The sequence below is a fragment of the Colletes latitarsis genome, chromosome 4, assembly GCF_051014445.1.
Source record: "Colletes latitarsis isolate SP2378_abdomen chromosome 4, iyColLati1, whole genome shotgun sequence".
Lineage (NCBI taxonomy): Eukaryota > Metazoa > Arthropoda > Insecta > Hymenoptera > Colletidae > Colletes > Colletes latitarsis.
In genome coordinates this window covers 43,448,887-43,476,491 of record NC_135137.1, presented here as the reverse complement: position 1 = coordinate 43,476,491, position 27,605 = coordinate 43,448,887, and the positions used below count along the sequence as shown (strand labels likewise).

The window sequence follows — 27,605 nt, the reverse complement described above, 5'->3', positions numbered from 1 at the left end:
TTATAGTTTAAATAAATAAATTAAATAAGTGTATAAATATAAATATGTGCCTGTCTTAAATAACATTATACTAATGAAACATTTCGATATGGCTTGAGATCGCAAGCAATGCTCGCGACTCGTTTGATCATTTTCGATCCACGTCTTTGTATTTATGTATTTAGAACATTCTTTCTATACTTATCGACAATCATATAATAAAGAAAGAAAGAGAAAGAGAAAAAGAAGAAGAATACAAGGAGGAAAACAAGTAATCATCAGTCTCCATATTTCTCAATCTAGCAAACAGCGTACCGTTGCTCGATCTAAATCACTCAACGACCAAGACCTTGTGCGATCGATCGATCGTTTAAAGGATTCGAAAAGTCTCGTTTCGTGAGTTTCAAGTGGCCTACGACCGACATGCGAATAGACAAAAACGGTGTTCAAAGTCTCATAACTTTGCTTTGGCGACCGCTTCTCGAGTGCCTGTTTCTTGCCAGAAGTCCGGAAATACCGAGCCCGTAATCCGCATCGTCGTCGTCGTCGTCGTCGTCGTCGTCAGCATTGTTTGCCTGATGATCTTTTTTTATCTTATTTTTCTTACCATCCTCCTTCTCATCGTACACCAGAGCACTGATCACAGCATCCTCAGCGTCGTCGTCGTCGTCGTCGTCGTCGTCGTCAATAAGGGCATCGACATCTTCAGCCTTTTCATCTTCATCCTCGTCATTCTCGTGTTCTTTTTCACCTTCTTCGTCCTGATTGTACTCTTCTCCTTCGTCGCTATCGTTCTCGTCACCGACATCGGCTAAAATCTCTTCATCATCATCGTCGTCGTCATCGTCGTCGTCGTTGTCGTTGTCGCCGTCGTCGTCGTCGTCGTCATCGTCCAAATCGGTCCCTAATATATCGTCGTCACCATCATCGTCATCTTTCACCGGTTTATTCAAAGGTTTTTTTTTATTCGTTTCATTTTCGATCGCGTTGATGCTGTTACTCGGGACACTAGGCTTCTTCTTGTTCGCTTCCGACATCGTCAGTTTGTTCGTCGAAGTTTTAGCAGGCTTCGCGTACGTAGCTATTTTATTGGAAGCATCGGTGATGATTTCTTCGACTCCGTTCGATGCCGTGTCTGTGACGGGAAACTCTTGGACGTCGGCGTTTAAAGACTGATTGTACTCGTTTTCCTCTTCGCTGTGGTTGGTCACACTGTTCTCAACGGTAGCCACCTCGTGCGACTCCAAGAGCGAGACAGACGTTGGTTTCGTCAGGATCGGAATCGTAAACTGAACAAGTGGCGTGGCTGTGGTGAGCTTCGGTTTCTTCGTTGAGGATTCGTCGTCGCCCGTTATGATGTCTAGAAGAGCATCAAATCCAAGGACATCCTCGTCGTCATCGTCGTCTTCGTCGTCCTCTTCGTCCGAAGAGTTTGGCACAGAGTTGACTAACGGTGTGTCCCCTTCGTTGTCATCGTCCTCGTCAGAATCCAGACCAAAGAAATCGTCGTCGTCGTCGTCTTCCGGGGTTTCTGCTTCAACGACCGGGAGCGGCTCCGGTGGACGCAACTTCAAACCGTCGGGACCAAATCTTGGACAAACAATTTCCTTCGATAATAGCACGTACGTTGGGTTTTATATTACTTATCAGAAAAAAAATATAATATTTAAATTCGAGACGATCGATTGGAGAGAAAAAAGATAATCGATACCCGAAAATAAACGTTAATAGAAACGAATACGTACTTTTTAATTATTTTATACCTTAATGTTGTTTGAATTACAGTGGTTTTGTTTCTTGTAGATCGTAAAGTAGCTAAAACGGAAAGATTCTAAAACGATACTAGAATTTCTAGCGTTACCTGAAACAGCTTACGCGTAAACTCGCTTCGAGTTCGGTCGAGGACTGTAGTTCCAGCCCGAGACAGGCTTTAAAATGGTTCTTGGCGTCGCGTTGAATCGAATAAATCCTGCCGCAGAATTTCGTAAAACCTCCTGGCAATGGAACGCACACCGGCTTTGGATTCCTTCCTGAAACCCCCGTCGCATTTAATCTGTTATCTAGGAACCAACCAAGTCCGACTTTTTCGAAAACGCATTCCTTTGTGTTACCGTTTAATACACCCAGCTGTATGACTTTCACCTTGACGCGTGACCAATCCGGACGTGTATGTATGTATGTAAATCCAACGGTACGACTCCTCAGCGTCATTAATATCTTATCTTTTACGCGACATCCGGTTTTTAGTGTTTACGTTTAAAAGAGAAATCGATTTTTGTTGCCGCGAGAATGAACCTCATGAACCTCAAATCAATGATCGAACGTGCTTTGGGTGAAAGTCGAACAGCGTTTCCTGAATTCATCGTCACGACCGGTGTCCACGTCGAACGGCTGGATGAGCCTTTACGTTGGTAATTGTCGCGCGACATCAGTTTCCGAGCGCCCGTGTCTATGAACCCTAAAGAAACTTTTCACGCGAATAGCGTTCAGCGGCAATTCGATAAATATCAAATGCGCAGAACGTTCTCGAAATTGTAAACTGTTGACTCTTTAGCTTTTTAGGCGATTCGACGCAGCTAGGAGAAATGTTAATTGTAATAACGATGCTTCGTTATTGTTCAAGTGGAATACCATCGATAAAAAAAATACGTGTATTTTAAATGTTATTGTTCGATCAACGATATGCAATTTATTTATAAACACTATATTTACCGTTAACGATAGTGCTGGTCAAAATGTTGTCGCCGAAGCTCAGCTGCACTGCTAAATTGTCCTCCTGCAAATATTGCAACGACGCGCATCCTGGAACGAAGAATACAACCAATATATTTAACTGTTTGGTAGCTATTGAAAACGCGAATAACGCGTAAAGCAACGGAAGCATATTACGTTATTTCATTTTCTCAACGTTTATAGTCTGTACGTTCTGTTGCTTTCGATCAAGAGAAACAAAGATTATGTACCTGGTCCCTGCAACTGTACCAATGGTATGTGAAAGTCCCTGCAGCAATTGCATATGTTCTCGTTACAGGTACAATATCTGTTGACATTGTCGGTCGCTTGTTTCAGCGATAAAGTCGATATTCCGACGTTACTTTGCTCGAAATCATTAGCATCCTTGATCGTTTGTTGTACGACCCGATCGTGTTCTGAAATTTAAACGGTGTTGATAATCAATTGAAAGATTAGGGTGGATGAAAGAGAATCATACCGATAACTCTGCCGTAAGCAGCAAACGCGACCAGCAGCAGAATTAGCAACAGCTCGATCACCGCCGACAATCGCATCCTTTCGTTAGTTCTGAAACGCAAAGTTCAAGAATGCCACCTATAACGTCCGCTCACATATCTATTAATATCTAATAAGATACTGTAGCTAAAATCTAGAACAAGGAAACTAGTAGAAACTGTTTGGTAAATTGGTTTACCGAATTGTCGGTTGATCCTTGAATGTTGGTCGTTTGAAGAACAGGTGTAAAATCCATCGAGAAACAGGTAGGAAAAGTAACGGAACGCGCAGAGACACCGGACGCGGCAGAACTTGGCGAACAATACGAACCGTCGCGTGATACGCTCGTTAACAATAACGCACGAAAGCGACGATTGTTCCGTGTAGCGAGGCAATCGTTTCGAGCAGAGAACACGCGGGGACAATAAGAATTTCGAACGGCAGAGTCGTACGATGCGGTACGGAACCTCTCGTCTCCTGTCTACCGTCGACCGGTTGACCTAAATCCCGGTCACGGTCAAAGACGTGTTCACCGTTCGACTGGTACATACACCTCGGTAATGCGATCGAAAAGGCATGCGATTGCGATTATACGTATGGTCATGGCGCGGGAACCGGTAGATCGGTACACCTTGGTATGTTCGTTCGAGCTATTTTTCCGACTCTGTGATATCGATCAACATATTCGACGATATCGATATTTCTACAACTGTACATTTGCCTGAAGAAAGAATAAAAATAATAGAGTAGGTACGCTACGGTGATTCGAACAATTGTAAATAGGTTACCTAGTTGTACTTGTCGAAGAATGAAATTAAAGGAAACCAGTTGATATGAAGGTTTCTGTTCGCGGTATTGCATCAACGATTTAAATGAAAATGTTCTTGTCGAACAACAAGAAACTAGCTACGTTAGTAAACTAGTTTAAACTCACCTGTACAACGAAGGAAGAAATTCCGGATAAAAATTTGATTAAAAGTCTGTCGATTCTTCGGAAAATGCGTCCTCGTCTCTCTTCGTCGCACCCTTCGGCTCTTTTTTCCGACTCTTCGTCTTACGGAGGCCAATGTCTAACTGAAGATGCCGCCCAACTCCCCCCAAAGGTTTCTTTAAAAGTCGGTCAAGCCACCACCACCTACCTCGGTCAACGCTACGATTATTAAACACTCTAATACGTTCCAGGTAAATAAGGGAACGATTTCCCAGCAACAAGGATCACTTGTCGAAACAGAGAACTTGAAACCTTCCTGAAACGAAACCTTACGCGTTTTCGTTGCTGCCTGAACCATTAACAGAATGAACAATTTCATAATAACGTGGCGTTGCGTCGCGCGATCACTCGTCTCGTATGAAAATACATATGTATAGATACTTGGATGTATGTAGATATAGGTTTGTGCAGCTACGAGTCTGCAAGATGTTACGAAGAGAAGGAAAACAAGAACCAGAGAGTCCGTCCCCCCGTTGTCGACCGATCCCCTCTTACGTTAATCCGTTTGAATAATTAAGCGGTACGCAATTTATGAATAAAATATTCAGAAAAACAATATAGTTTTTTCTTTTTCTGTTATACACGTACCTACGTGGATACGTGATACAGAGATGAATTTATGTTCTAAATAAATAATAATGGCAGAAACCAGAATCGCGAGTCCCACTTTCCGGCAATTTCACCCGCCATAAGATTCTATCGTCCTAAGGTGTCCGCGGTGCATCCACAATGAGCGATTCTTCATTCATCGAACGTACAACAGCTCGCTTTTACATCTACGATACAATTCGCGTGGTGTTTTCACCGACCTTCAAACTAGTGTCTCGTATGCAATCTTCCAACTACGTACATAACATATACATATGTATGTATAATACCCGAATACAAATGATGGGATACGAATTAGATAGATATGTACTATCGAGGTGTGAATATTGATTCGTTTGCAAGCTAAAATCTCCGAAATCTTTAGACAGAGCTGCGTTTCAGTGAGGTCTTTGTTCGGTCAGTAGGTCGAAGAAAGTAGTGACCAAGAGTGGTTTACCTTGGTTAATACTTGTCCAACGGTATGGAGATTCCACGATGACAATCAGCCATGAAACGCTTACCTCGGAAATCGGTGTGTATTTTAAGATAACACGGACTCGAACATAAACCGTCTAAACTGGAAATTATGAAAATGTAGGTCAGGACGAGGAACGAGTTTTTACGTAACGTCAGGGGATAATCTGTTTTGGACGCAAGCACCGTGTCGAAATCAACAGCAGCTCAGGAAAAGAAATCAAGGATCGGTCGAAAGATTTTAATAGATTGGTTTCGTCGCCGCGCCACCCGACTTTCCACTTTTCGCACTCTTTGTATCGTGCAAGCAAAGATCGTAGGGTAGATATTATTGCCAACTAATACGTTTTGTCCAACGTCGAACCGTAACCAGAATGGTTTTCTCTATCCAACCAAGGATACGTTATTTTCCCTTCCCCTTTCGTTCGATGTTTTCCTTCCGCGCACACGCGCGATCGGCCGCGAAAAAACCGAAGGTATACATATACTTGATCGAACGAAACGATCTAATGGAAATCGAAGGCAACGGGTGTTTGATTTTCGTAGCGTCGCGTGTTGTCTGTATCGTCGGTGTGTCGTGGCAGCTGGCAGAATGGGAAAGAGAAATAAAGAATCGGTACTCGGAAATAGTAAATAATAGAGTAGCTGTCGCAAACGACGTATTGCTTAAAAAGGTACAACGAGGCTCGGTGGGTTGAAAATAGAAAATCAGATTATTAAAATATACATAGATATAGATGTGTAGACGAGGTAAAAGTCCGAGGAGATTACAAAGGATCTCGCGAGCGAGGCTTCTGTTTCGTGAAAATGAAAAAGAAAAAGGAAAATGTAAATGGTCTGACGCGTTCTAAACGGTAGCCATCGTCGTTGTCAGTTTGTTTTTTGTCGGGGCCCGTCCGTGCGGCCAGACCAGCCGCAGATGGGACGGTTTCGCGTACTATGTACGCAAGTCCTCTCTTGGTACTAGGTTGCCAAAGGAGGTCACCCGGTCACCCAGATGAGGTTCCTTGCCCGTTGTTACCTCCGCACCTCGGCCAATGGCGTGGCACTTGATCGTCGCTGTGGCCAATCCTGTCGCCAGTTTTCGTGCCGACTGCCGACCGATCGCCGATCCGAGACCCACGGCCGGCTTTGTGCCCAGATTTAAGCTTCTTCCTTGTTAGACAGGATCTCCAGCCTCTTGAACGTTGCGTATCCTTTTGACAGTTGGTACGGTAACATCCACGTCGCGTTCCAACGGACTCTCTGCGAGGATTCTTGGTCCTTCAAGTAGGACTCTCGACCGAAAATTACGGAAGCAAAACGATGGCCGCGAGGTCTACGATCCTGGTGTTGCTGACCACCGTCGTCGTCGCGGTGTCATCGGCTGGATTTCTTGGTGAGCGGATCAGCTACTCGCGGCTTTTTCCAAGACGTTTTGCTCTGCGTGGATCGGATAAGTACCTACTATCAGTAACAGCGTAGTGCGATGACACGCGTTAGAGCTAGCTCTCTTTACCTTTTCCCTCGAACGGTGCAAACGTTTGAGTTTTTATGCCGAGCTTGGTTATACATACATATGTAGAATTCTCACTCGCGTTACCTGTTCATTCCTTTTCATTTCATTGCTGTTCTGCTGTACTTTGCGTTAAAGAGATCTTGGATGTTCTTTTAGAGACGTTAAAATAGCATTTTTAAGAGCAGCACCTTGTCCCGGTAAAGCGTGAAAGGAAGTTTCCGACTCGTCGATGCGACACACTTGTCGTTTTCTTTGCTTGTTTGAGAATACGGACGCGTTCGCTTCGTTCAAAATGAAAATAGAATCGGTGTCAGTTTACCGAGAGAAAACTTGATAACGTGAATGGTAACTGGTCGATGGAGAGCACAACGATTTTTTTCATTGACTTTCGATCGACGACTTTCGTTTCGTTCTAATTTCTCTTGGCGAGTTTCTCTCGTACCTACGCCTTTTATTTTCTCTCGACAGAGACGCTGCTCTCATGGGACCTACCGGACGCCGTGGGGAGATCCTCGACGCCGCAGTCGCAATGTTTGTGCCAGACCTCCAATTGTTTGTGCTGCGTCGATCTAAATCTAACGGCGACGATCGATTTGGGCGGTGCTGCTTGTATCAACGTCAAACAGAAGGATCAGAACGTCTCGTTGAATTTGAGCTACGGTGACAATCCTGTCCACAATGCCACTATAAAAATTGGTAAACAGTATAGCTGTCTACTTGCTCGTTCGTGGCTGCGGGTTGTCAACCGAAAATTTCGAGATTATCGATAATTATCTTAATTATTTTAAACGATACGTTCTACGAACATGACATATTTCGCGAGCTTCAACTTGTAACTGTTAAGGCTTTTAAACGTTATTCCAATTATTGATTGAAATTGTCCACAGCCGACGCAGCGAACAAACCGACGTGCATGAATCTTCTGTCGGATCTAGCGCAGATATGCGCGAAATTTACCTCGATCAAACAAACCGATGCTGGTTACGATGGTTGTCTAGTAATAGAGCCTGCATTGCTGGGTACACCGCAAGCCACCTATCGCATGGGATGCTTCAATTTCAATCAAGTCGTGCGGCAAATTCAAGTGTCTGCGTGAGTACGATTGTAAAAACAGTATGCGAACACGACGTACATAGGTAGATATGCCATTAAACCGGCTACGTTATCCATGTTGTAGATGACCGGGTTTTAACACGTTCGCATAAATTCTGCCTTATCGTCTAATCAAAGTTTAGGGATAGAGTGAGATTTTGAACGTGTTAACAACAGCTGGTAAATGGTTTGCCGGAGAAAATGTCCACCGTTAATTCCTTTGACTAAAATTCTCTCACAGCATCACGGAAAGCGCAGAGGCTGCAGAGAGCACGGAAGAAGACGAGGAAACTCTAAACACCGAGGAACTGATAGCGGCGGTGACCGCCAGTGCGGAGCAAGGTATAGCTCTTTTCTCCCAGTGGCTGGGTCTCAACCTAAATCCGAAGCTGAACTTGACCAGCAAAAACAACAATCAAGCAATCGATCAACGAACCGTTGCGTCCACGACATCGAGATCGGCTCGCACTCACTGGGACCAAGAGGAGAAGAACGAGGAACGGTTCAAGCAACTACTTAGTGCTCAGGATAACGTTTTAAAGGGTTCGGCGACGATCGGTCGATCGATCGGGGCCGAAACGACTTTCGTTTACTCGAAACCATTGGAATTATTATCGGATAAAGATTCGCTCGGAAAAAGGGTCGACGAGTCCAAGATCGTTCCCCGACATCTGGTCATGGTGCCGAAAGAATCTAGGCGGGGTGGTAGAGCGTACAACATACATCAACACGTAAACGAGATTTAAGAGCGTTCGTTTTCTTTAAACGCGACAACCTCGAGCCAAGATGAAAATCGAATATGTTCGTAGAGATTAGGGTATCGCACGTACACATTGTATTCCCATCGTCTCTTAGTCGGATCTAATATCGCTGTGTCTCTCTTGTTTTACTACTATAGAATTCGGACGCGATCAACCTGAATCGAATATTATGTCCCCTTTAGCTCCGACAGAATGATCTCTCGTTATTGTGATTGTCTTTATTTTAATCTTCGTCTTGTTTACTTTGTTCGATCAATTACCGACTACGTATTCCCTTTTTCCGAATATTCTTATTTCTTTAAAATTCATCGAAACTACGTACTAAATACTCCGTAACGATCGTACGCGACGAATAGGAAAGTGAAACCGATTCGGAAGGATGTGATAACATGAGTTTCATGATACGTCATTTCGCACGTTCGATTTCATTATGCGAACCATTTATTTGTTTCGGACCCCGCATAGTGATTAGAAAATACAATAACATTTCCATTCGTGTGCATACGACGAGTTGTGCTCACGCACTCGCGATAGAAATATCAACGTTTTCGACAGACAAACAAAATTACCAATCGTGCGTAGGTATACGTTATATGCACAAGTTTTGTCGATCACGGTATCACTCTTCGGAACATCGGACAGTATGAACTCGCTTCTCGAACGATCGATTCGAACGTTTCCTAATCATGTACTCTGCGGTCAAATTACAAATCAATTTTCCTAACCGCACTTGCGACATCCTCCTAACGAGAAAGAAATTAATAAATTCAAAAACAAACGATTCGATCGCTTTGTTCGGTCGTCCCGTCCTTCTTTCTATCAATGTTGCACATTTCTACAATGATACGAGCACCATTACCAAATCGCAAAACGATCCACACGCGTTCGTTTCGAAAAGAATAACCGTACTAATGCTATAAGTAGCGCGATCTCGCTTCTTCCGTTCATTAACGAAAAGTGTCAGCATGTGCTGCCATAAATAAATAACTGACTGCTTTCTAATTTTAATAAATTAACCTCCACAATTGTCTTACAAAGGCTATCAATTACTACGTAAACCATAAAATAGCGAATCAGACGAACAATATTATAGTTAATCCATTGGCGCACTTGGTACGAAACGAAAGAGAAAAGATCACGCTCTGTCCCACTATTCGCACGCATACTTGTAATCATTTTCAACACTAAAACGGTTACTTTCTTTTTTTCTTTTTTTTTTTTTTACTTAATTAACGTCGCATCGACCCTTGGAAGACACGGAATGTTGCTGTAAACTTTGTCCGCTATTTTGGTTCCCCGTTCGGAGGTCGTAAATGTCAGAGTCTGCATTGAAGCTCGAAAATTTAAAAAAATCTCAATCTGGTATTAATTCCCTCATTGAAGTAACGATAAATGTCATTAAGAAGTAATATCGTTGGAAAGGCGACATCTTAAGTCTAATTAATTATTGATAAATTGACCGGTTTCGTTGACTTTGATATCGTCTTAAAAATTCGATATAAGAAATATATAATTGTATATATATATATATCACCGCGCGCGCGCGCGCGCGCGCGCGTGTGTGTGTGTCTGTTTGTGTGTGTGTCAATGTGCATTTTTTCTTATTTTTTCCGGATATATATACATCTATATATATATATATATATATATATATATATATATATATGTATGAGAAAACGAGAGGATTGAAAACATTTCCTCGAAACGAAGTAAGTGGACTAGATACTAATAACATTTCTCGCCTTAAAGTAAATGTGTTCCGCTCATTCGGTCAATATATATATATATATATATATGTATAGTTCTATAGATATGCATCTTCTTCTTCCTGTTCGTTTTATTTGTCTTGTAGTAAAAATATTTTTTGGACTTCATCTTTGGGCAATCATCGTTAACACTATGCGTAATTAAAAAATAATTTGATTCTTAATTGCGACAACATGGAGAACTTTGGGCATCCTGTTACGTGTGTCCTGTTTGATCAGGCCATTAAAATTGCAGTTTCGTCACAGGCATCGATCAGTCGTTTGGATCGGCCGCTATACATACATATAATTCGTTGATATATCCACGTGCATTTGATATATTCCGAGACTCGAGCAATATCGTTTTTATAAAAATAAATGATCGTATGTTAGTTAGTAAATGAAAGGACGTCGATTCGCTTCTACTCCTATTCTTGTCGATCGATTCAACATCAGGATCGCTTACAGAGCAGTTTGATTTTATCGAAGATAGTCAAAGATGCGAGTAAATTCGGAAAAAATGCGCAACTTTTGTTTCTGAAAAAATAACACGAGAAAGAGTTACGAAAACTAAAATTTTGAGCAAACTCTTCCAAGTAATGGTGATTTAAATGATTATTACGAGAATGATTAAAAATTATCGATATACAATATACATACAATATGGTTCGAATAAAGTGTTGGAAATTGTTTTCTCAAAAACCAACCAAGATACCGATTTTCCTCTTCTTTTCTTTTTAATTAAATGATCCAGCAGTGTGTATTAGCTCGTATAGATTATTTAATTGGTTTCTAAAAAAACAATTTGTAACAATTTATTTAAACTACATGTATAACATTATAAGAGTATTTTGATTTGTTCGTAGCTATTATGCATGAAACATTCTTTCACGTTCGAGCATTGAATTTTTGCGATTGACTATGCTGCTGAAACGCAAGTATCCAAGTCTCTTATTCGAATAGTGTCACGGTAACTTCTTATCTCTCGGTTTCCACTTGAATCTTAAATCGTTTAACTTACACTATGCTCGAGTGTATTGTATATTGCGTCGGCATCGAGACGAGTTACCTACCATTGATATTTCTTATTTCGAATTCGTACGTCCGTCGAATCAAGGGTCTCGTCGTTCAAGAAACACGAAAAAAATGACTAAAACGCAAAATATAACCATCTCGATATCTGTTCAGATTTCGGCTGGAACACAGGAAATTCTGTAACGCACGCATACTAACGACACGATTGTTAATTAGAAGTATCGTTGAAGCAGCTTCTTGTTGGAGCGAAAAGCCGACGCATTCGTGCTCTAGCAATAATAAAGGATATTGCTCGCAGGTGAGAAGCGATCTGCAAAGTATATGTTATTGTCGAAAGTGTCGGTGTGTTGGCTAAGATCGATAACGGCTGAATACGGAGTGGAAACGTGACGCTTTTGCACGAATGTGGAACCAAGAGATCAAACTACTGTTCGGTTCACTTGACTTGTTGACGCGGCACAGGAACCACGGGTGGTAAAGTCAAGGAATCTCTTTTCTTTCTGTTCACGCGACGCCCAACATGCAAAACGACGTCCCCAGCTTTCACTGACTTGAACTCGGCGATCGCCTCGGCATGCGTCATACCGTGAAGAGGTTTCGAATTTATCGATAAAATTTCGTCCCCTAAAAATACGTTTCGTTCGTTCTTTAATCGATAACAATCAACGATAAGACATTGCTCGAATCAATCGGTGGATCAAGGTTCTACGAAATTTTTCCAATTCTCGAATACAATGTATTTGTGCAAGAATGTTTTTGAACAATGTACGTATTATAGAGCCTGAAATATTCAAGTATGCGATTCTCCAATTATTTCGAGCAGCATATACATACACATCTAATGGTATAGAATATAAAGACTGTTGGTGCATTTTTATTTTTCCAACTTTCCAATTATCTATCTCTCGATCAACTAGCGTATAAAAAATCGATACACGATGCGAATAAAAATAAGAAAAATGTTCTCACGGCGACTAAAGTAGAATTATTTTTACCTTCTCTGACAGTGCCAAGGTCAGCAGCCTGACCATTTGGAAAAACGGTTTTCACATAGATTCCCATGTTTCCGCGTGGACTGTCCGTGCCGCCAACGATACTGAAACCAAGTCCTTTATGCCCGGGACCCTTATAAAACCTGGCAGTCAAGATCGTGAATGACGCGCCACCCTTTCCGGGCCTCGGTAGGGTGCAAAATCTCGACTCTTCACCCTCGCCAGCTTCGTCGATATCTTCGAGTTCGGAGTCGGTATTCAGTCCTTCGTCCGCATCCTGAATACCCTGCCAAGACACTCGTCGCGATGATGGCCCGATTATCAACGAGGATCGAGAAAATAGTGTTACCTTTTCTGTACTTACTTGCCAAGTCTTGAACCCGGAACCAGAGGAACTAGGGATATTGGCGACGCTTCTGCTGTTCATTCTTCTCGTTGTCTTCTTGCCAGGACTGTTCTCAGTCCCCAAACTGGACGGACCGTCCTCCTTGTTCAAGCAAACGGAGCCAGATCCGTTCGAGTAACTCGAGCTCACCTGTCCCCCTACTTTGAAGTCCGTCACTCTCTTTCGGGGCGCCACCCTGGGTATGTGAATCTCCTCGAACGAAGGTTCCGATTGATTTCTACATTTCACATTCTTCTGGAAGTGGACATTTTCATAGGAATGATGATCTCTCGTCTCGGAATTGCTTCGCGCCAGATGTTTGTCCGAATGTGTACCACCGACGGACGAAGTAAACTCGGACCTGTAACCCCGTTGAAAGCGCACGTTCTCGTACGAATGGTCGTGGTCGTGGTGCTGGTGCTGGTGCTGGTGCTGATGATGCTGGTGCTGGTGGTGGTGGTGGTGATGTCTGCCGGTATCACGATTCTCGGAATTACTACGCTGCAACGTTGCCCTGGATCGCGGGCAACAGCCCGGCGACGATCCGCTCGCGTACACCACGTTCTCGTAGACGTCTTTTTTACCTGAATCGTGATTAAGAATCGAGGTATCGTACGCAAAGGTCTTTTTGTCGCCGTTGGTCAACGGACTCGTACAATTCGGGGTATTCGGTACGCTACCCTCCACCAGAGTTTCGAGGTTCTCATGGAACGGATAAGGCGGAAGGGAGGTCGGTTCGCTGGAATCGTAGCACTCGTTGTCCAAGTTCTGACTGGACGACGAGGTCAACGGACTCGGCACGTAGAAATTAGACGCGGTATCTTTCGACGAAAACACCTCCGTTACGCTCAAGGCTTTCCTTTTTCGGATTCCGGCGTTTATTTTGCTGAATTTGCTTCGCAGAACATGCTGAATGTCGGCGATACCCTTGTTCGTGCCTGGAAACATCGAATCGATTAAAATTAAATTTCGCGTCTCGTTCGATATTACATCTATAAACGCGACTGTCTCTCACCCGGCAGTCTCAGGGAGCTAGTCTGTAACAGTTTCTTCGGCGAATTACCATCTTGAAGACTCTTCGTAGCCGGGGATGACTCTCTGCTAGCCGGACTGGACCTAACCGATTCAATTACTCCCTGAGTCGTTCCGCTTTCTATCAAAGCTTCCTGTGGTTCCGAGGTTTCTTGCACGGAACATCTTCTCCTCAGTTTTCTCCATCGTTGACTGATACTTTTGTTCCATAGATTCAAGTCTGCAAGATAGAAAAGCAAACAATTTTCTTACGACTGACGGGTCACGGTAGTATATGTATATTTAAAAGTAAAACTGAAAATCACTGATTGCGAATCGTCAATCATAACGACAACAAAACGCGCTCATACACACTACGCTGTTCTTTAGAAGGCTGTGCTAAAAAGAAACGCGTTATCGTATCGGGTGATATCGAACGGAATGATCGTAACTCGTTGTTGGTAAACGATATCGCGTAAATCGAATTTAGAAAAAATTTATCGTGCGATTACAATTCAATATAGTCTCCATGTTGTCTTTGAAGGATCCACGTGGCCGTGAAAAACGACAATTCTTTCTGCTCTTTCTGCCAGTCCGCTCCCTGGAAGGGTCGTGTCTTTTCGACTTCTTCCTCCTCCTCTTTGTTGGGTAGCTTCGACGACCTTGACGAAATGACGCGCATAACCAGCTCGACGATTTTCTCAGCGGTGCGCCGGAGGAAAGACGACAGCGATCGTGTCATGAATTATTAATAAAAGTCGATGAGAATCACGACCACGGGGTCGCTGAATTAACGCGTAACGTTCATTCGTGTAATCGTATTCGCAATTGGAATTGCGCGTTGTTTTTGCCACGTTGAGAACGAGACCGTTCCGCGGCAAGGCATCCTGGGAAAGGTGTCGTATCACGGTCACAACGAGAACAACTGCAGCGAAATAGCGTCGACGACGACAACGTCGTTGCCCTCGACGATTGTTGGAAACACACTGGGGCGTCGGTAACGACTTGGTTCGCCATTATCCGTAGTTACAGTCATCTTGCAAAATGCACTTTCACTTTTGGTCGTATCTCCGGATGCACCCGGCGCTGGGTCGCCGCATTACGTTTCACTGCGATCGCTGATCGCCGATCGCCGCGCCACGACGCGCCGCGCCGCGCCGAACGGCGTCGCGCTCCGCCTCGGGACTATTTTTTTCATTTATAAACCTTACACTTGGAATTATTCGACAGTTTTTTCAAATCTCAGCATCGTCATCGCAACTTGCAGCGATCACGTTCAAAGTATCAACATTTAAAGGTATCCATCCAAACGTTGCTCCAACTTGTTTCGATGTCCCGTATCTTATAGCATGCTCGATTTAACTAAGTAAAAGATGCCTTGGTACCTGGCTGTCGCTTTATCGGAATTCAAGTTTCTTGTTCGTTTTCGACAAGTCGTTCCATTCGTTCGAATAGCGGGAGTCACGGTTCATCGTCGGTCTGATTGTTCTGGAATAGCAACCAGAGCGAATCGCGCGAGACCGAGCTATTCGATGTAGAAACACTTCCTCCGGCATGACGTTGATTAAAATTTGCCAGCATCGGCGAGCTTGATGCAAATCAGTATCGATTGCTCGGAAAACCGGGATTTTACCTTGAACAGGTCGACCGATAGAGTCGATCAAGGACTGTCCGTTGCCGTCTCGTAATTCCGTTTATACCGATTCCGATTTATTTTTTCTATTTCTCTTCAGAGCATGAACTTGGACAGTTTGTACTCGTCTGGATGTAAAAGCATTTGCAGCTCTAATCGAAGCAGTTCACCGTAAAAGTAGAAGAATCCGAGAATGTACGCCAGCATTATCGAATCCGAAGTCGAGTTAAAAAGTAATTTAAAAGATAACGCTACAAGGACGAAAATTCGAGCGGGAAAATTCGAACGCGGCGTTTCCACCGATATTCCGAAAACTACGGAGTCCACACTGTACGCGGTCTCGACATGAACTGAAAGACTGGAGGTTTACGGTTAGCCGTGTGCGTAAGGCATTACGTGCGTGCGCGGTTCCGCACCTGTGCATACAGGGTGGCGTACGAGTAAGCATCGTGTCCCGCGCAAACTCCATTCCGCCAACACTTTTATCATTACAAATGCCTGGCATAGCTATGAAATGACAAATTACCGTTGTTGCGATGCAAAACGGTATAATGCACTGTTCAAGAACCACTCTGTGGACACTTGCCAAGTGTCGCTTGATAAGATTTACAGACAAAATCAACGAAATCCACAACTATTTTATTTTATTTATTACTTCACCGAGACGGGACCGTGCACGTGCACCGTGATCGAACGTTTAAACCAAGTTTCGATTTTTCTTTCTGGCACACCGTGTATACCACCGTGGTAGACCGATTGTGGGAACTCTTCGCCGCGTGTTTGTGAACATTCTCTCTCGAGCACACTTGCGCGCACGTACATAAGGGTAAGGACTCGCGCTTCTCTCTCTCTCTCTGCGCGCGCGCGTGTGTGTGTGTGTGTGTGTGCCTATTAATGTGCATCACGGCTGCATGCACACCCTACATGCAATTCTACTCGTGCGCCTCATGGTCAGGGCGGGACGCGCATTATTTTCTGCAATAACGCGAGTAAGTGCGTTCTTTGTACGAATTATGCACGAAAGTGGACACTCGTGCGGCCATGGACCCAAGATTTTCTACTCGCTTTGCTGAATGAACAGAGCAAGAGCGTGGGACAGAAAAAGTTCAACAAGTTGGGGTTCTTATTGCATATCGCCAGCCCGATCGGGACAATGAATTAAAAGGGAATTGCGCGAAATCATCTTGTTTCTCCAAATGACCTCTTCGGTGCGATAAATTTTCGAAATTTCTGACCTACGTTAACAGTATTCTAACAGCCCTGCAATTAGCGAAGGAACCTTATCAGCGCGGCGGCACTACGGATAAATCATCGTCGTACCTTTCCCACTATTTAAGAAGCCCTTAACGGTAGTTCTTCTATATGTATACCAGTACTTTAAGCGCCATCCACTTTTCGAGCAATGCGCGTTTCATTTTTTATCGTGGCGAACGGTAAATGTTGATTTTCGGGTATTCGCGAGATTACGTTGTGCAAAATATGTATCTATCTACGTCCGTCGTTTCTATTTCATCTAGATTCCATCGAGAACTTCCGACCTGTATTCCCCCCGCCCGTCGTACTTTTACTGCCACATATCGTTCAGAATTCGCGATGGGTATTTACAAAGGAAAATTTTTCGAAATTAAGTAGACAAATTGGCTACCAGTGGTCAACGATGGATGATATAAACCTCCTACAACAATGACGCACACGCGAGCACCAGAAGCGCGGTTTCGCATACAGGATCGATCAACGAGGCACGGTGTTTATGCGATAAACAAATCAGTTTACGTAATAAGCACAAACGGTTGTTATATTTGACTCTGATGAAACAAACTACCAGACTTTGATTTTTTCATTTATTTTCTTTAACAGGGAAATAGTCCTGATTCGAAATTATTCGTTATTACAGAGAAACATGCAAAAGCAACGTGTTCGTTTCGAATTTTCGAATAAAGTGTTAACGAGGTGTATCCACGATATGAAAATGCACGAGTGGCGTGATTGTCACGTAACGATTGTTCGTCGAATGAAAAACAGAGCAGATCGTGCATAGCAACAAAGAAACAGGATGCGTAACTCTCTTAATATGTACTTTTACTATTATCGTTGTTCTGAACCTATTACTTTTTTTATACAATATTTATTAACAATATACGTTTCTTTGTAAATAGTTTTACGCAGCAAGGTAGCGAGCAACGTAATTTCTACACGCGTATGGACGACAATAGAAACGATTTAGAGACACGTAGTGACATACGTATACGTGCAACTGCAAAGAAAGGAAGGAACGATATGAAAACGTGGCTGGGAATAGAGAAACGTTGGATGACTAACTGACACACGTTGATTTGTGAGGTCAAACCGAGAGAAAGAATGCTTCTGCTCGTTGTGTCTTTAGAGTTGCTAGTAAGATTACTGGCTATCACCGTGTAAACGGATCGTTCGTTTAAATAGAATCCAGAAAATCCTACCGCACGTGATAATGGATAAACCAAAGTTTTCTTGATAAATGTCAACTCCAACATAGATTTTCCAAGTAAAAATGTCATTGTATCACGGTTTCTATATTTTTCGTTTTTTTTGTCTGCAACATTTCAGCTTTAATTCCGTCCAATATTCATCGTCTAATCTTGATCACTTTTCTCACTGTGCGTCATCTTGCTTCGAACCGGAGCCGATAACTTTTCCTTTAGGCATCGACGATGATCTTTATTCGTTCCGAGTGTAATTCGGTCACAGATAAAACGATCGAGACTCAAAAGAAAAGATTGGAGTAAAGTCAAGTGACGGGCCATTGTACGAGCGAGATATGCTCTGTCTTCGCTTCAATCGTGCAGTAGACAGTTTTGTCAACGGTGTGAACAGTTTGAAACGTGTTCGCGGAATAATCAGCTAACTGTATGCAAACAATGGCCGAGGCCACACGGTACGCATCGTTAACTTGAATTATGCAAGGAGTTCTCAACTTGACGTTGTTGCCGTGATTGCACACGGTCGCGTCTACATGTATACATACATACAGGTATAGTATGTAATATCGAACCACGCAAGCATCGATTTAGAAATAATACTAATATGGGAACCTCGAAATTATTACGAATACAACTTCCTTCGCTTTCATATACGATCTTTACGAATTGGTTCTACTAGTTTCGGTGTGTGTTGGGGAAGGTAGCGATTTTACTTTCGACATCGACCGTGGGGGACTGGCGGTTATTCGATGTTGCTCTATGCCGTTTATTCTCAGTGTACTTGGTCTATTTAATTTTCTCGTTGGATACGTACACCGGGAAGAAAAAAAGCTGCCCCGCGGTAACGGCACGCATATGGCGCGAGGCTTCCCATCGATGAAACGACACTGACGACACGTTACATTTTCATCCCACCAATCGGAAGACTACAATATGTATACAACTTGCAAGAGATTCTTGCTTCCCGATTTACATATCCGACGAGACGATTAGATAAACGGTATAATTAAATTTCAACCAATTGTATTTTCTTTTCACAGCTCTCGTGTTGGCGATCTCTCTAGTCTCTCAAATACGCGTCTCTCAAAACCTTTAAATATTCGATACTTTCGAGGAATTAGTAATTATTTCTTTTTTTTTTATTACAGTTTGATAAACTGTCGAAGCACAACCAACGAAAATGTAAATCGTTTGTCATGCGACGATGACCTTTGCAACCTAGTTGGAATTCCGGAGCGGAACCAGAGGCGCGTGCGTGCATGTCGTTTTAAAAAATGCAAAAATTATGTATGTGCGGGCTCACGATGCGTGACGTAAATGTCTGCGAATACCCTGTTCTCTCTTTCCGAACGAATTATCGCAGTTTTTGCAATCGAGCAAGTTCTCGTTAGGCGATTAACCGTTAGAATCGATGCCATTTCGCGGCATTTCGCAAGTCGTGTCGAAAAAGAAACAAATAAGAACGTGCTGTGTCGTGTCGTGTATGCATATCCGAGGCACAATGCGTACGCAATACTGAACGGTCATGCTCGTCGGTGTCAACGTTCGCTAACTAAAGAATAGTATCATTCGACAGGAAGTACTATCTTTATACACCGAATTTCAATCAGCCCTCGCTCTCGACCGCTCGTTTGCGGTCCGTATCCGGTCAATGAGCGATCGAACAATTCCGATAGAAACACGCCGCGCCACGGCGTTGCTTACCAAGCAATCGCTACCTTACAAGCTGGAAAATGGATAACGGTGCGTGCGGAGGAACTCGGCAACAACTTTCTTTTCGATGAAAAATCAAATTTTCTTTATAGCTAGCTAGATACAACGATAAGAATAAGAAAATTTCAAACACTTTAAATTGTAAAAAACAACGATCGTACGTAAAATATCATATCGTCATAGAATCATACAGGATACATTTCGGACGTTGAATTCGAAAACTGACCAAAGGATTTTCAACGTACAATTTTTCTGGTAAAAGTTTTTCTTTCCCTTATTCGCGAGGGGAGAAACGCGAAACATAAAGCAACCGGCCGGAATCGTTCGATCGATTAACTTGACATTATCGCGCACGGTACATGTATAAATAGCATATAGAAATGGTGAACGGAGAGGGTTACTATTATCGCGAAAGCTCGAACAAAAGTCAACGATTTCTCTGAAAACCCGTCGACCGACTCGAGGCACGTGCGATATACATACATACACCATGTATACCACCGCGGATCGATCGTTCCATAAAGCCTGAACTCGAAACAAAGTCAAATCTTCGTTGTTCCATCTAAAACTATATCAATAAGTTCCATGCCTTCGCTCGAGGAAGCCACGTTTCGAAGCTGCCCGTGAAAAAGTGTTTCGTTGAAAATAATATGTATTGTATATCACGATGCCACAAGCTGAACGCGCATCGACGCAGCTCGCGTACAGTTTCAGTACTCGTAATTAAGTGCATAACGAGGCTTGTTTACACCGAGTCGGGTCCTCGTAATCTCCAGAGCCGCTTAGTCTGCTCTTTTAATCGGACTCTTCTTAGAATGGAATTTATGGCACGCCCATGGTGCACAATGCATCTTCGTGATGGACAGCCTTTGATGGAATCTCCACGATTGCTAATAACATCTCTCGTACAATAATTAAATGCACGACCAATTCGAATTTACGACGAATTAAGGTGTCGGGAAAAATAATTAAAATATTGTATTCTCCAGATAAATTAGAACGTCGAGTCGAGTGAGATGATGTATTCTGTCTGAACCTATTTAATCCAATATATGTATTTTACATTGACTTGTATTCAAGAATCGAGGAAGAAAAAAGTGGTACGAGCGTCGTGCGCAAGTTTCGTTCACTGGGTTCTGTGAAACGAGTAAACGAGTAAACGAGTCGGAGTGATAATGTCAGGCATTTACCACGCGATCGCCACGGTTTACTCACCTTTACGACCGCGTGCCGCCGTTTCTAATAAATATCTTTTCGTGGCAAGAACGTACGGACGAAAACGATGAAATTTGGAACGATGCTCCGAACACCAGAAATAATAGCAACTTTTCTTTTCTCGATGAAAACGATCGAAAAACGTTCATTGACGATCACGGTATCAAGCTCCGACGAGTAACGACCTTGTGAAAAGTTCACTTTAGAGATTAACTAAATTAACAATTGGATGGATATCGCGCTGCTACCGTGATATTCCCTTGTCCAAGAAAAAATATCTCTCACCTTTGTTATCACAGACGTCGCAAAGCACCATCTCCGGCAAGATGTACCGACTCGCGTGTGCATCCGATCGCGTGATCACGCCTGCACTGGAGACACTTTGCTCTTTCGAAGAGGAAGACGTCGAGGATCGTGTGCGTATCGACCGAGTTTGATAATGCGCCGCGTCGCCACCGCGTGCTCGAGCAGGACAGAATCGAGGGGAAAGGCTTTAGTGAAAAGAAATTGCGACGCAAAACCGAAAGAAGAAAGAAAAATGGATCGAGAAGGCAAGATGAACGAGAAGATAGGGGAAGAAGAATCGATCGACGCGAGCGGAACGCCCGACTTTTCGACCGTCTTGAAAACTGTTAACTGTTTGACAGCTAGATTTGCACTGAAGAGCAACATCGGCGGCCCACACGCCGAGTACGTAGACGATGGGTCTGCGGGCTGATGGAGAGGCGAGGGGAACTCGACGTGTTATTGTACGCAGGCTATGGGCCACCATGGAGGGGCAGGAAGGCCGCCAGATCAATATTAGGGCGTAGACTCAAGGGCAAGGGCCGTTACTGCCTCTACACCACCACCTCCGCCTCTCCGTCTTTCTAACAACGAGGGAAACCATTGATATTTTCTGCGCATACATCGTAGGTCACCGTTGCCCGATACACCGATCGATCAATCGTCCGTGGAATCCTTATCGGATCCGGGGGGCTATAGTGTATCGAAATTATCTGCGATTTACCGGTCGGTAATCGCCCAGAGTAATTTTTCTAGTCTTCACACTTTACGCATTGCGTTCCGTTCGTTTGTCGAGATTTTCGAAATTTCGAACCAATTCGAAACACGAAAATCGAGAAAAGCAGACGGACGGTTCCCCTCGTACGAGTCTAAAAGAGTCGATGTTTCATAAATATTTAACGATCCTTGCGTTCCCCATAATCGAATGTACGCAATACTCGTTGAACGATTAACGCAACATTTTACGTAATCATTATTCCGAATCGTAGCCTGCAGAAATCGAATACGGGTAAAAGTTGCCGCGTCGATGCGCAACCAGATTTGCCCGCAAAAACCAGCCCGAGAAGATAATCAAACCGAAAACGCATCGTTAAACGTCTTATAATAAATAGTAGGTGACGGTTTACGGATTCTAATGCGTTAAATTACACACGTTACGCACATGTTACTTATTCTAACTAGGTACAATGTTATCGACGACGTAGCTAGAAAAACATTTTTACGTGAAATTGTTCGTAGAGGTGTTCCAACGTGGATAAACGCATTTCCGATACGTGGCATACGCGTAAGCAGAGATAGAGTACATCTATACGATAAGAGATAAACCATAGATAAGAATTGTTCACCACCGAAATAACTAATTCCGAGTCACTAATTAAATCTCTCTACGAATCGTTGGAATTGTAAAAAATTTGTTAAATAGTCTTGCTTTTAATAACAAGATTATGTGTGTATATATATATATATGTATATAGTGTGTGTTGCGAAAATATGAAAACTTTCGTCAAGTACTTTTATATTATATGTAGATGTGTAAAATATGAAAAACCCAGCGTATCTGTTTCTCTGGTTAAATACGCTGGGAGGGACATACTATACATATGTATTACACCTACGTTAGGGACACGCAGCAGTAACAGAAACGAGAGAGAGAGCTTAAAAAACCTCGCGACGGTCGTAATATTAAATACTTGGTAAAACGTGGCTAAACCAATCTACCGGTTGCACGCGCAACGCGGCCATTTAACCACCCAACCAACTACCCGTATTCCGTGTTGCGAGTCGTTTAAAGAAATTTCAATAGATCTCGCTTCTAAGAGCAACCAACTATCATTACTTGTAAAGATTAATAAATTGCATTCAAGTAATGATTAAAATTTTTAACCGACGGATGTAAAATATCGTAGGTATAATTAATCGATCAGATTTCCATAGGTACGTATGCATGTAGAGGAAAAAAACACGTCTGCTGTTCGCGCTACGAACGAACCTTGTCTCGCTCACCTTTTTTCTGATCCTCGCTATCGGAATGAAGTTCAACGTCATGTAATCTCATAGATTGCACGAATCCCCTCCAGTGACTCCTCAATCTTCCTCTCTGGTTGAAATCGAATTTCAGATCGGCCAGTTGTTTGTCAGACTCCTTCAACAACCCATTTAGTATATCCGGTCTATCGAGCTCCCTGGTTTTTGACTTGAAATCGTTCCTTGTCCTCCCTGAATTCGAGTACAAGTTCCGATCGAGCGTCGCCTCGACCTCACGTTGAACAATTTTCGAGTTTTCTTCGATGCTATCGTTTCCATCTATCGTTTCCATATTATCGCTAGCAGTTCTATTCCCGTCACCGTTAAATTTCTTTTTCCATTCCTTTCTCTTCCGCGTCGGAGGACGTGGGTGTACTTGTTCCAAGTGCCTTTTTTCGAGATCCCCGATGGTTTTTTGCGACGATGATTTGCTCGTTTCTTTGGCCGGTTGTTTGTTCGAGACGACGTTCCTCGGATTGTTACAACGATCCTTCGGTGACTCTCGATTGCTCCGAGATGCCTCCAATAGCTTTTGAGCCAGCAATCTCGTTTTGTTCGTTTCCGTTTCCGACCTTTTCTCTTGTTTATCAGACTCGTTTCTTCTTCCGATCCTCTTCTCGTTGGTGCATTTCATCACCGTCCGCGGAGAATTCTCGGATGTTTGAAACATCTGTTGTATCTTAAATATATCCGATCGAATTTTCGCAGAACTCGACAGCTCGGTCTTTTTGTTTGCTATCAAAGGCTTTGGTTCGGTCTTTGTCGCGGTCCTGGGACACCTCTGAGCGGGTGGAGTGTTTCTTAATCTCTCCAAATCCTTCAAATCGGCCAGCATGGAGCTCGAGATCCTTCCAGGCTTGCTGGAACTGTCGATGGCGATGGTTCTCGGACGATCTCGGTCCGTTCGGCCGATTTTCTCCATCGGTATCAAGGTAGAATCGACGAAAACCGTGTCCCGTATCTGATTGATATTTCGTAGCCTGGGCGCACCGACCTTCATACCAGTCGTCCTCATAATCACCTTCTCTACGGACTCGATGTCCCTTTCACGGCCCAAGCGTCTTTCTTCGATCAATTTGGCACGATGTACGTCGATTGCTGACACAAACGGCCCATGATACACCGGGCTGTTAATAGAGGAACCCGGCCGCGAATTCAACACAGAATTGCTTGGCCTGCTGGTTCGAAGCGGCGATATTCTGACCAGCCGGGGCGCATCGCGCGGATCGTCCGTCTGCAAACTCCCTCTGTACACCATTTTTTCTATCGATTATCGGATTCTACACTGTCTACGTTCATTCGAAAACCATCTTGGTTCGCGAGTCTCCGGTCTGAAAAATAACGATTACAATCTATTAGTGGAAGGTGCCTGCGACTAACATGTATCTATGTATCTTACTTAAAGGCATATTTAAAGCATTATTTAAGCACGGAGATGATCGCCTTCCGTATCCCGTGCCAAGGAAAAGAGAAAGAGTGATATAAGGGAAGGCAAAACATTGGATTACGGGAACCGACGTGTATACATATATCTTCGATTTTAATGCCTCGTCGTTCATTTTTGTTTACCGAACGAATAATCACCGGCTAGAGTGGAATTTAAATCTATTAGAGCGACAATCTTCAGAAAGAGATTTTTTAGTTTATTTCGATATCACGACATTACGAACAAAAATCTCTATTACGTATTTGGCAAGTATACATATATCAAAGTCTCCTATCCGATTACAAGATCGATACAATTGGTAAATACGGTATCGAATCGATCGATCGATCGATCGATCGATTAATTCGAGCGGAGCTGGTTATTCTTGTATGCTGGTGTGGGTCGTTGGACGTTTCCTCCGAGCTTTGATTCGCGTAACTGTTAATCGACATAAATTGCAATCGAGAGAGAACCCAAGCAGTATTCGTGTCGACGGCTGTGTCTCAGGAGTCAGTGGGTGTCACGATGTAGGCAGTGACCCAGCCATCTTGCGACACGTACAGCATATATCGGCATGTAGGAGTCCGTGCGCGTTAATACGACAGTTTTCCTCCATTTTCAATGCATATCTGTTTGTAGTTTAATCGCTCTTAACGCGTGCATTCTAATTACGCGAGATGGGATGTCGAGGGTGACAGTTGACGATCGAACGGCCGTAAATGGGCACCGAAACCGATCGCATGGAACGGTCGTTACGTTCGTACGTTTCTATTAGGATCGATACGTCGCGCCATTTTCTGGGCAATTGTTATCAGCTCGCGATCCGTTACGTAACGCTTTACGTTTTGTCTTTCTCGGCGGAGCCAATCGTCGCAACCACGGCCAACAATCATCGGCTTTCAGCTTCTTAATAGAGACATTATAGTATGCGATTTGTCATTTTGGAAAGACAAGTTTACGACGTCTGTTAGTGATTTGGACTTGTTTGTCGTTCGGTTGGAAATAATGTCGGTGTTTCACTGCACGTAATCGATGCGTGCAACTTTTGCGGTTTGCGATAGAAGAGAATTGCCGCGTCGATCTTCGGTATCCGGTAATATAGTCTCGCTCTAAACCAGGTACTACACTTGCTATTTAAGATTCTTTCTACCGGTATAATCGTTAAAAAAACCATAGAAAAATATCGAATCATTTTCTCTTCGTTTCTGTCCATGTGGTACGCGTCCTCTATATCGATAAAAAACCATAATAATTTACGAACCGCTTCCGTCGTGAACAGCGTTCATGACGCGAGGTTTGTTTCCTTCAACGCGCGGAATTTCGCTGCTCTATCTTCGATGCTCGAAATGTTTTTCTTTTTCTGCTTCGTTGTAGAATCGTAATAATAGAACTTGTTCTCGACTCGTGACTGGACTCTTGTTAGCTAGGTGTATCTCTGTAACAAAAAATTCATGCATTTTCCATAGAAAGAATGCCGCGTGCGCACATACGTTGTTTCTTTATTTCTCCGAGAACACGCATCCATTTTCTTCCGATTTCGCTCGTTTTACTAGCCTTTCCATTGGAATCGGAGCCTGACTCTTGAACGTGTCGATCACCGGAAACACCAATTATTCAGGTTCATAGGTCATAGTAGGTTCACTTTTTTCAATTTCAGAGTTTTTTATTATCAATTGCCCCCTCCCCGGAGCAACCAGCTTCTTCTTTATCGTTCGTCCCCGATAAGAAGGACAGTTCTCGGTAATTGCAAGCTTGTCTTCGATGCGTAACCCTTGATGCTTTTTTCGCTGGTATAACGAGGAATGGAAATCGCTCGGTACATACAGATATTTATGTTGAAAAGTTTGCTGATTCGCAGCAATAGCTATCCATGAAATACTATAACCGATCCCATGCAATGGAGGATGGGAACCTCCAAGGAGGCCATGAAATATTCTATTTTTACGCGCGCTGCTGATAAAGTTTCATTTCATTTCGCTTGCGCGTACGAATCCTACATGGAATCGACTAGGTATTTTTACGCAATAAACAATTTCGTTGAGGGTAAAGAAACTCGGTGTAAATAGTCGATCGTAATCGGGACAATCTACATATTATTGTGTCGAGACGCAAAGGTAAAAAGTAAGGATGACATCGATTCAGGCTCACCGAAATACGGTCCCACGGCAAACGATTAATGTGTCGCGCACACCTCCGATCAGCTACCCTCCTAACGAATACCAGGCGACCGATTCGAATACACACACGTGCGCTTATCGAGAGGAATTCTCACACTGTTGCGTCGTAATAACTGCTGACACGCGAACGGAAACAGCATCCACCACGCACATGTCTCTCTTTAACAGTTGGAAACTAACAACTTGGACGACACGCGCACCAGACCCTGGCCAGACAAACTAGCCAGGACGAAACGGACTTACTGATCCGTGATCATTGGATCAAACGCATCATCGTTCGTATATACCACCGACAACACCAACTAACGAGCACTGAATGGATTTGCCAGCGAGGAAACATAATCGCGTTTACGGGCCAGCTGTAGGTACACCACTCTTTTCCTTTCCTTTCCTTTCCTTTCCTTTCCTTTCGATTCTCTGCCCGAGCCAGTAGAGTACCGGAGGATCCCCACTATGTGCACGCGCAGACCACCAGAGTACTCCCACGCGTCTAAGTAAGTACCTACGTGGGTAGACCATTGCTGACATTGAGGAGGAATGGAGAGGCCAGATGCCCGCCAACTGTCAAATATCCTCACTCGTTCTTCGCGCGACTTTTCCTCAAACCGAACGTTATCTTTTCTCAACTAACGAGTATATGTATACACGTCTAGCTACATGGGTAAGTGTTCGCTTCTCAACATGGATTTAATAGTAAAAGAATTACAATACCACAAGTGTTTCAGAAATGAAGCTATTCGTTGCGAGGATGAAGAAAACTCGTACGAACATGCCCATTTTTCCAATTAAAAGCACTTGTCGTTTACGAGAGATCTTGGTAAGAATTATATGTATACGTCTTCCGCTGAATGTTATCGGTAAACCGTGTTTCGCAAGCGCCAGTCTACCAATGTGAA

At 43.4% G+C, this 27,605-nt stretch overlaps 3 protein-coding genes across 5 annotated transcripts; 1 reads left to right on the top strand and 2 right to left on the bottom strand.

Moving 5' to 3' along the window:
- On the bottom strand, window positions 1-7,448 carry LOC143341182 (uncharacterized). Of its 2 annotated transcripts, XM_076763907.1 has the most exons (7): window positions 7,251-7,448; window positions 4,142-4,342; window positions 3,191-3,279; window positions 2,943-3,128; window positions 2,692-2,781; window positions 1,841-2,009; window positions 1-1,569 (listed from the first exon to the last, which is right to left on the bottom strand). In XM_076763907.1, the coding sequence occupies exons 3-7, from the start codon at window positions 3,264-3,266 to the stop codon at window positions 426-428; spliced, it is 1,665 nt and encodes a 554-aa protein (XP_076620022.1). In that variant the 5' UTR covers window positions 3,267-3,279; window positions 4,142-4,342; window positions 7,251-7,448; the 3' UTR covers window positions 1-425. The 2 variants fall into 2 exon arrangements, with proteins under 2 accessions (XP_076620022.1, XP_076620023.1); XM_076763908.1 differs by lacking the exons at window positions 4,142-4,342; window positions 7,251-7,448 and adding an exon at window positions 3,407-3,508.
- Window positions 6,136-8,771, top strand: LOC143341183 (uncharacterized). Its single transcript, XM_076763909.1, has 4 exons — window positions 6,136-6,638; window positions 7,227-7,454; window positions 7,646-7,850; window positions 8,092-8,771. The coding sequence occupies exons 1-4, from the start codon at window positions 6,566-6,568 to the stop codon at window positions 8,594-8,596; spliced, it is 1,011 nt and encodes a 336-aa protein (XP_076620024.1). The 5' UTR covers window positions 6,136-6,565; the 3' UTR covers window positions 8,597-8,771.
- A 263-nt stretch (window positions 8,772-9,034) lies between these two features.
- On the bottom strand, window positions 9,035-27,061 carry LOC143341016 (uncharacterized). Of its 2 annotated transcripts, none has more exons than XM_076763520.1 (6): window positions 26,681-27,061; window positions 23,086-24,437; window positions 13,784-14,020; window positions 12,748-13,706; window positions 12,387-12,669; window positions 9,035-12,015 (listed from the first exon to the last, which is right to left on the bottom strand). In XM_076763520.1, exons 2-6 carry the CDS (start codon window positions 24,362-24,364, stop codon window positions 11,828-11,830), a joined length of 2,946 nt encoding a protein of 981 aa, XP_076619635.1. In that variant the 5' UTR covers window positions 24,365-24,437; window positions 26,681-27,061; the 3' UTR covers window positions 9,035-11,827. The 2 variants fall into 2 exon arrangements, with proteins under 2 accessions (XP_076619635.1, XP_076619634.1); XM_076763519.1 differs by lacking the exon at window positions 26,681-27,061 and adding an exon at window positions 25,794-25,913.
- Window positions 27,062-27,605: the final 544 nt, after the last annotated feature.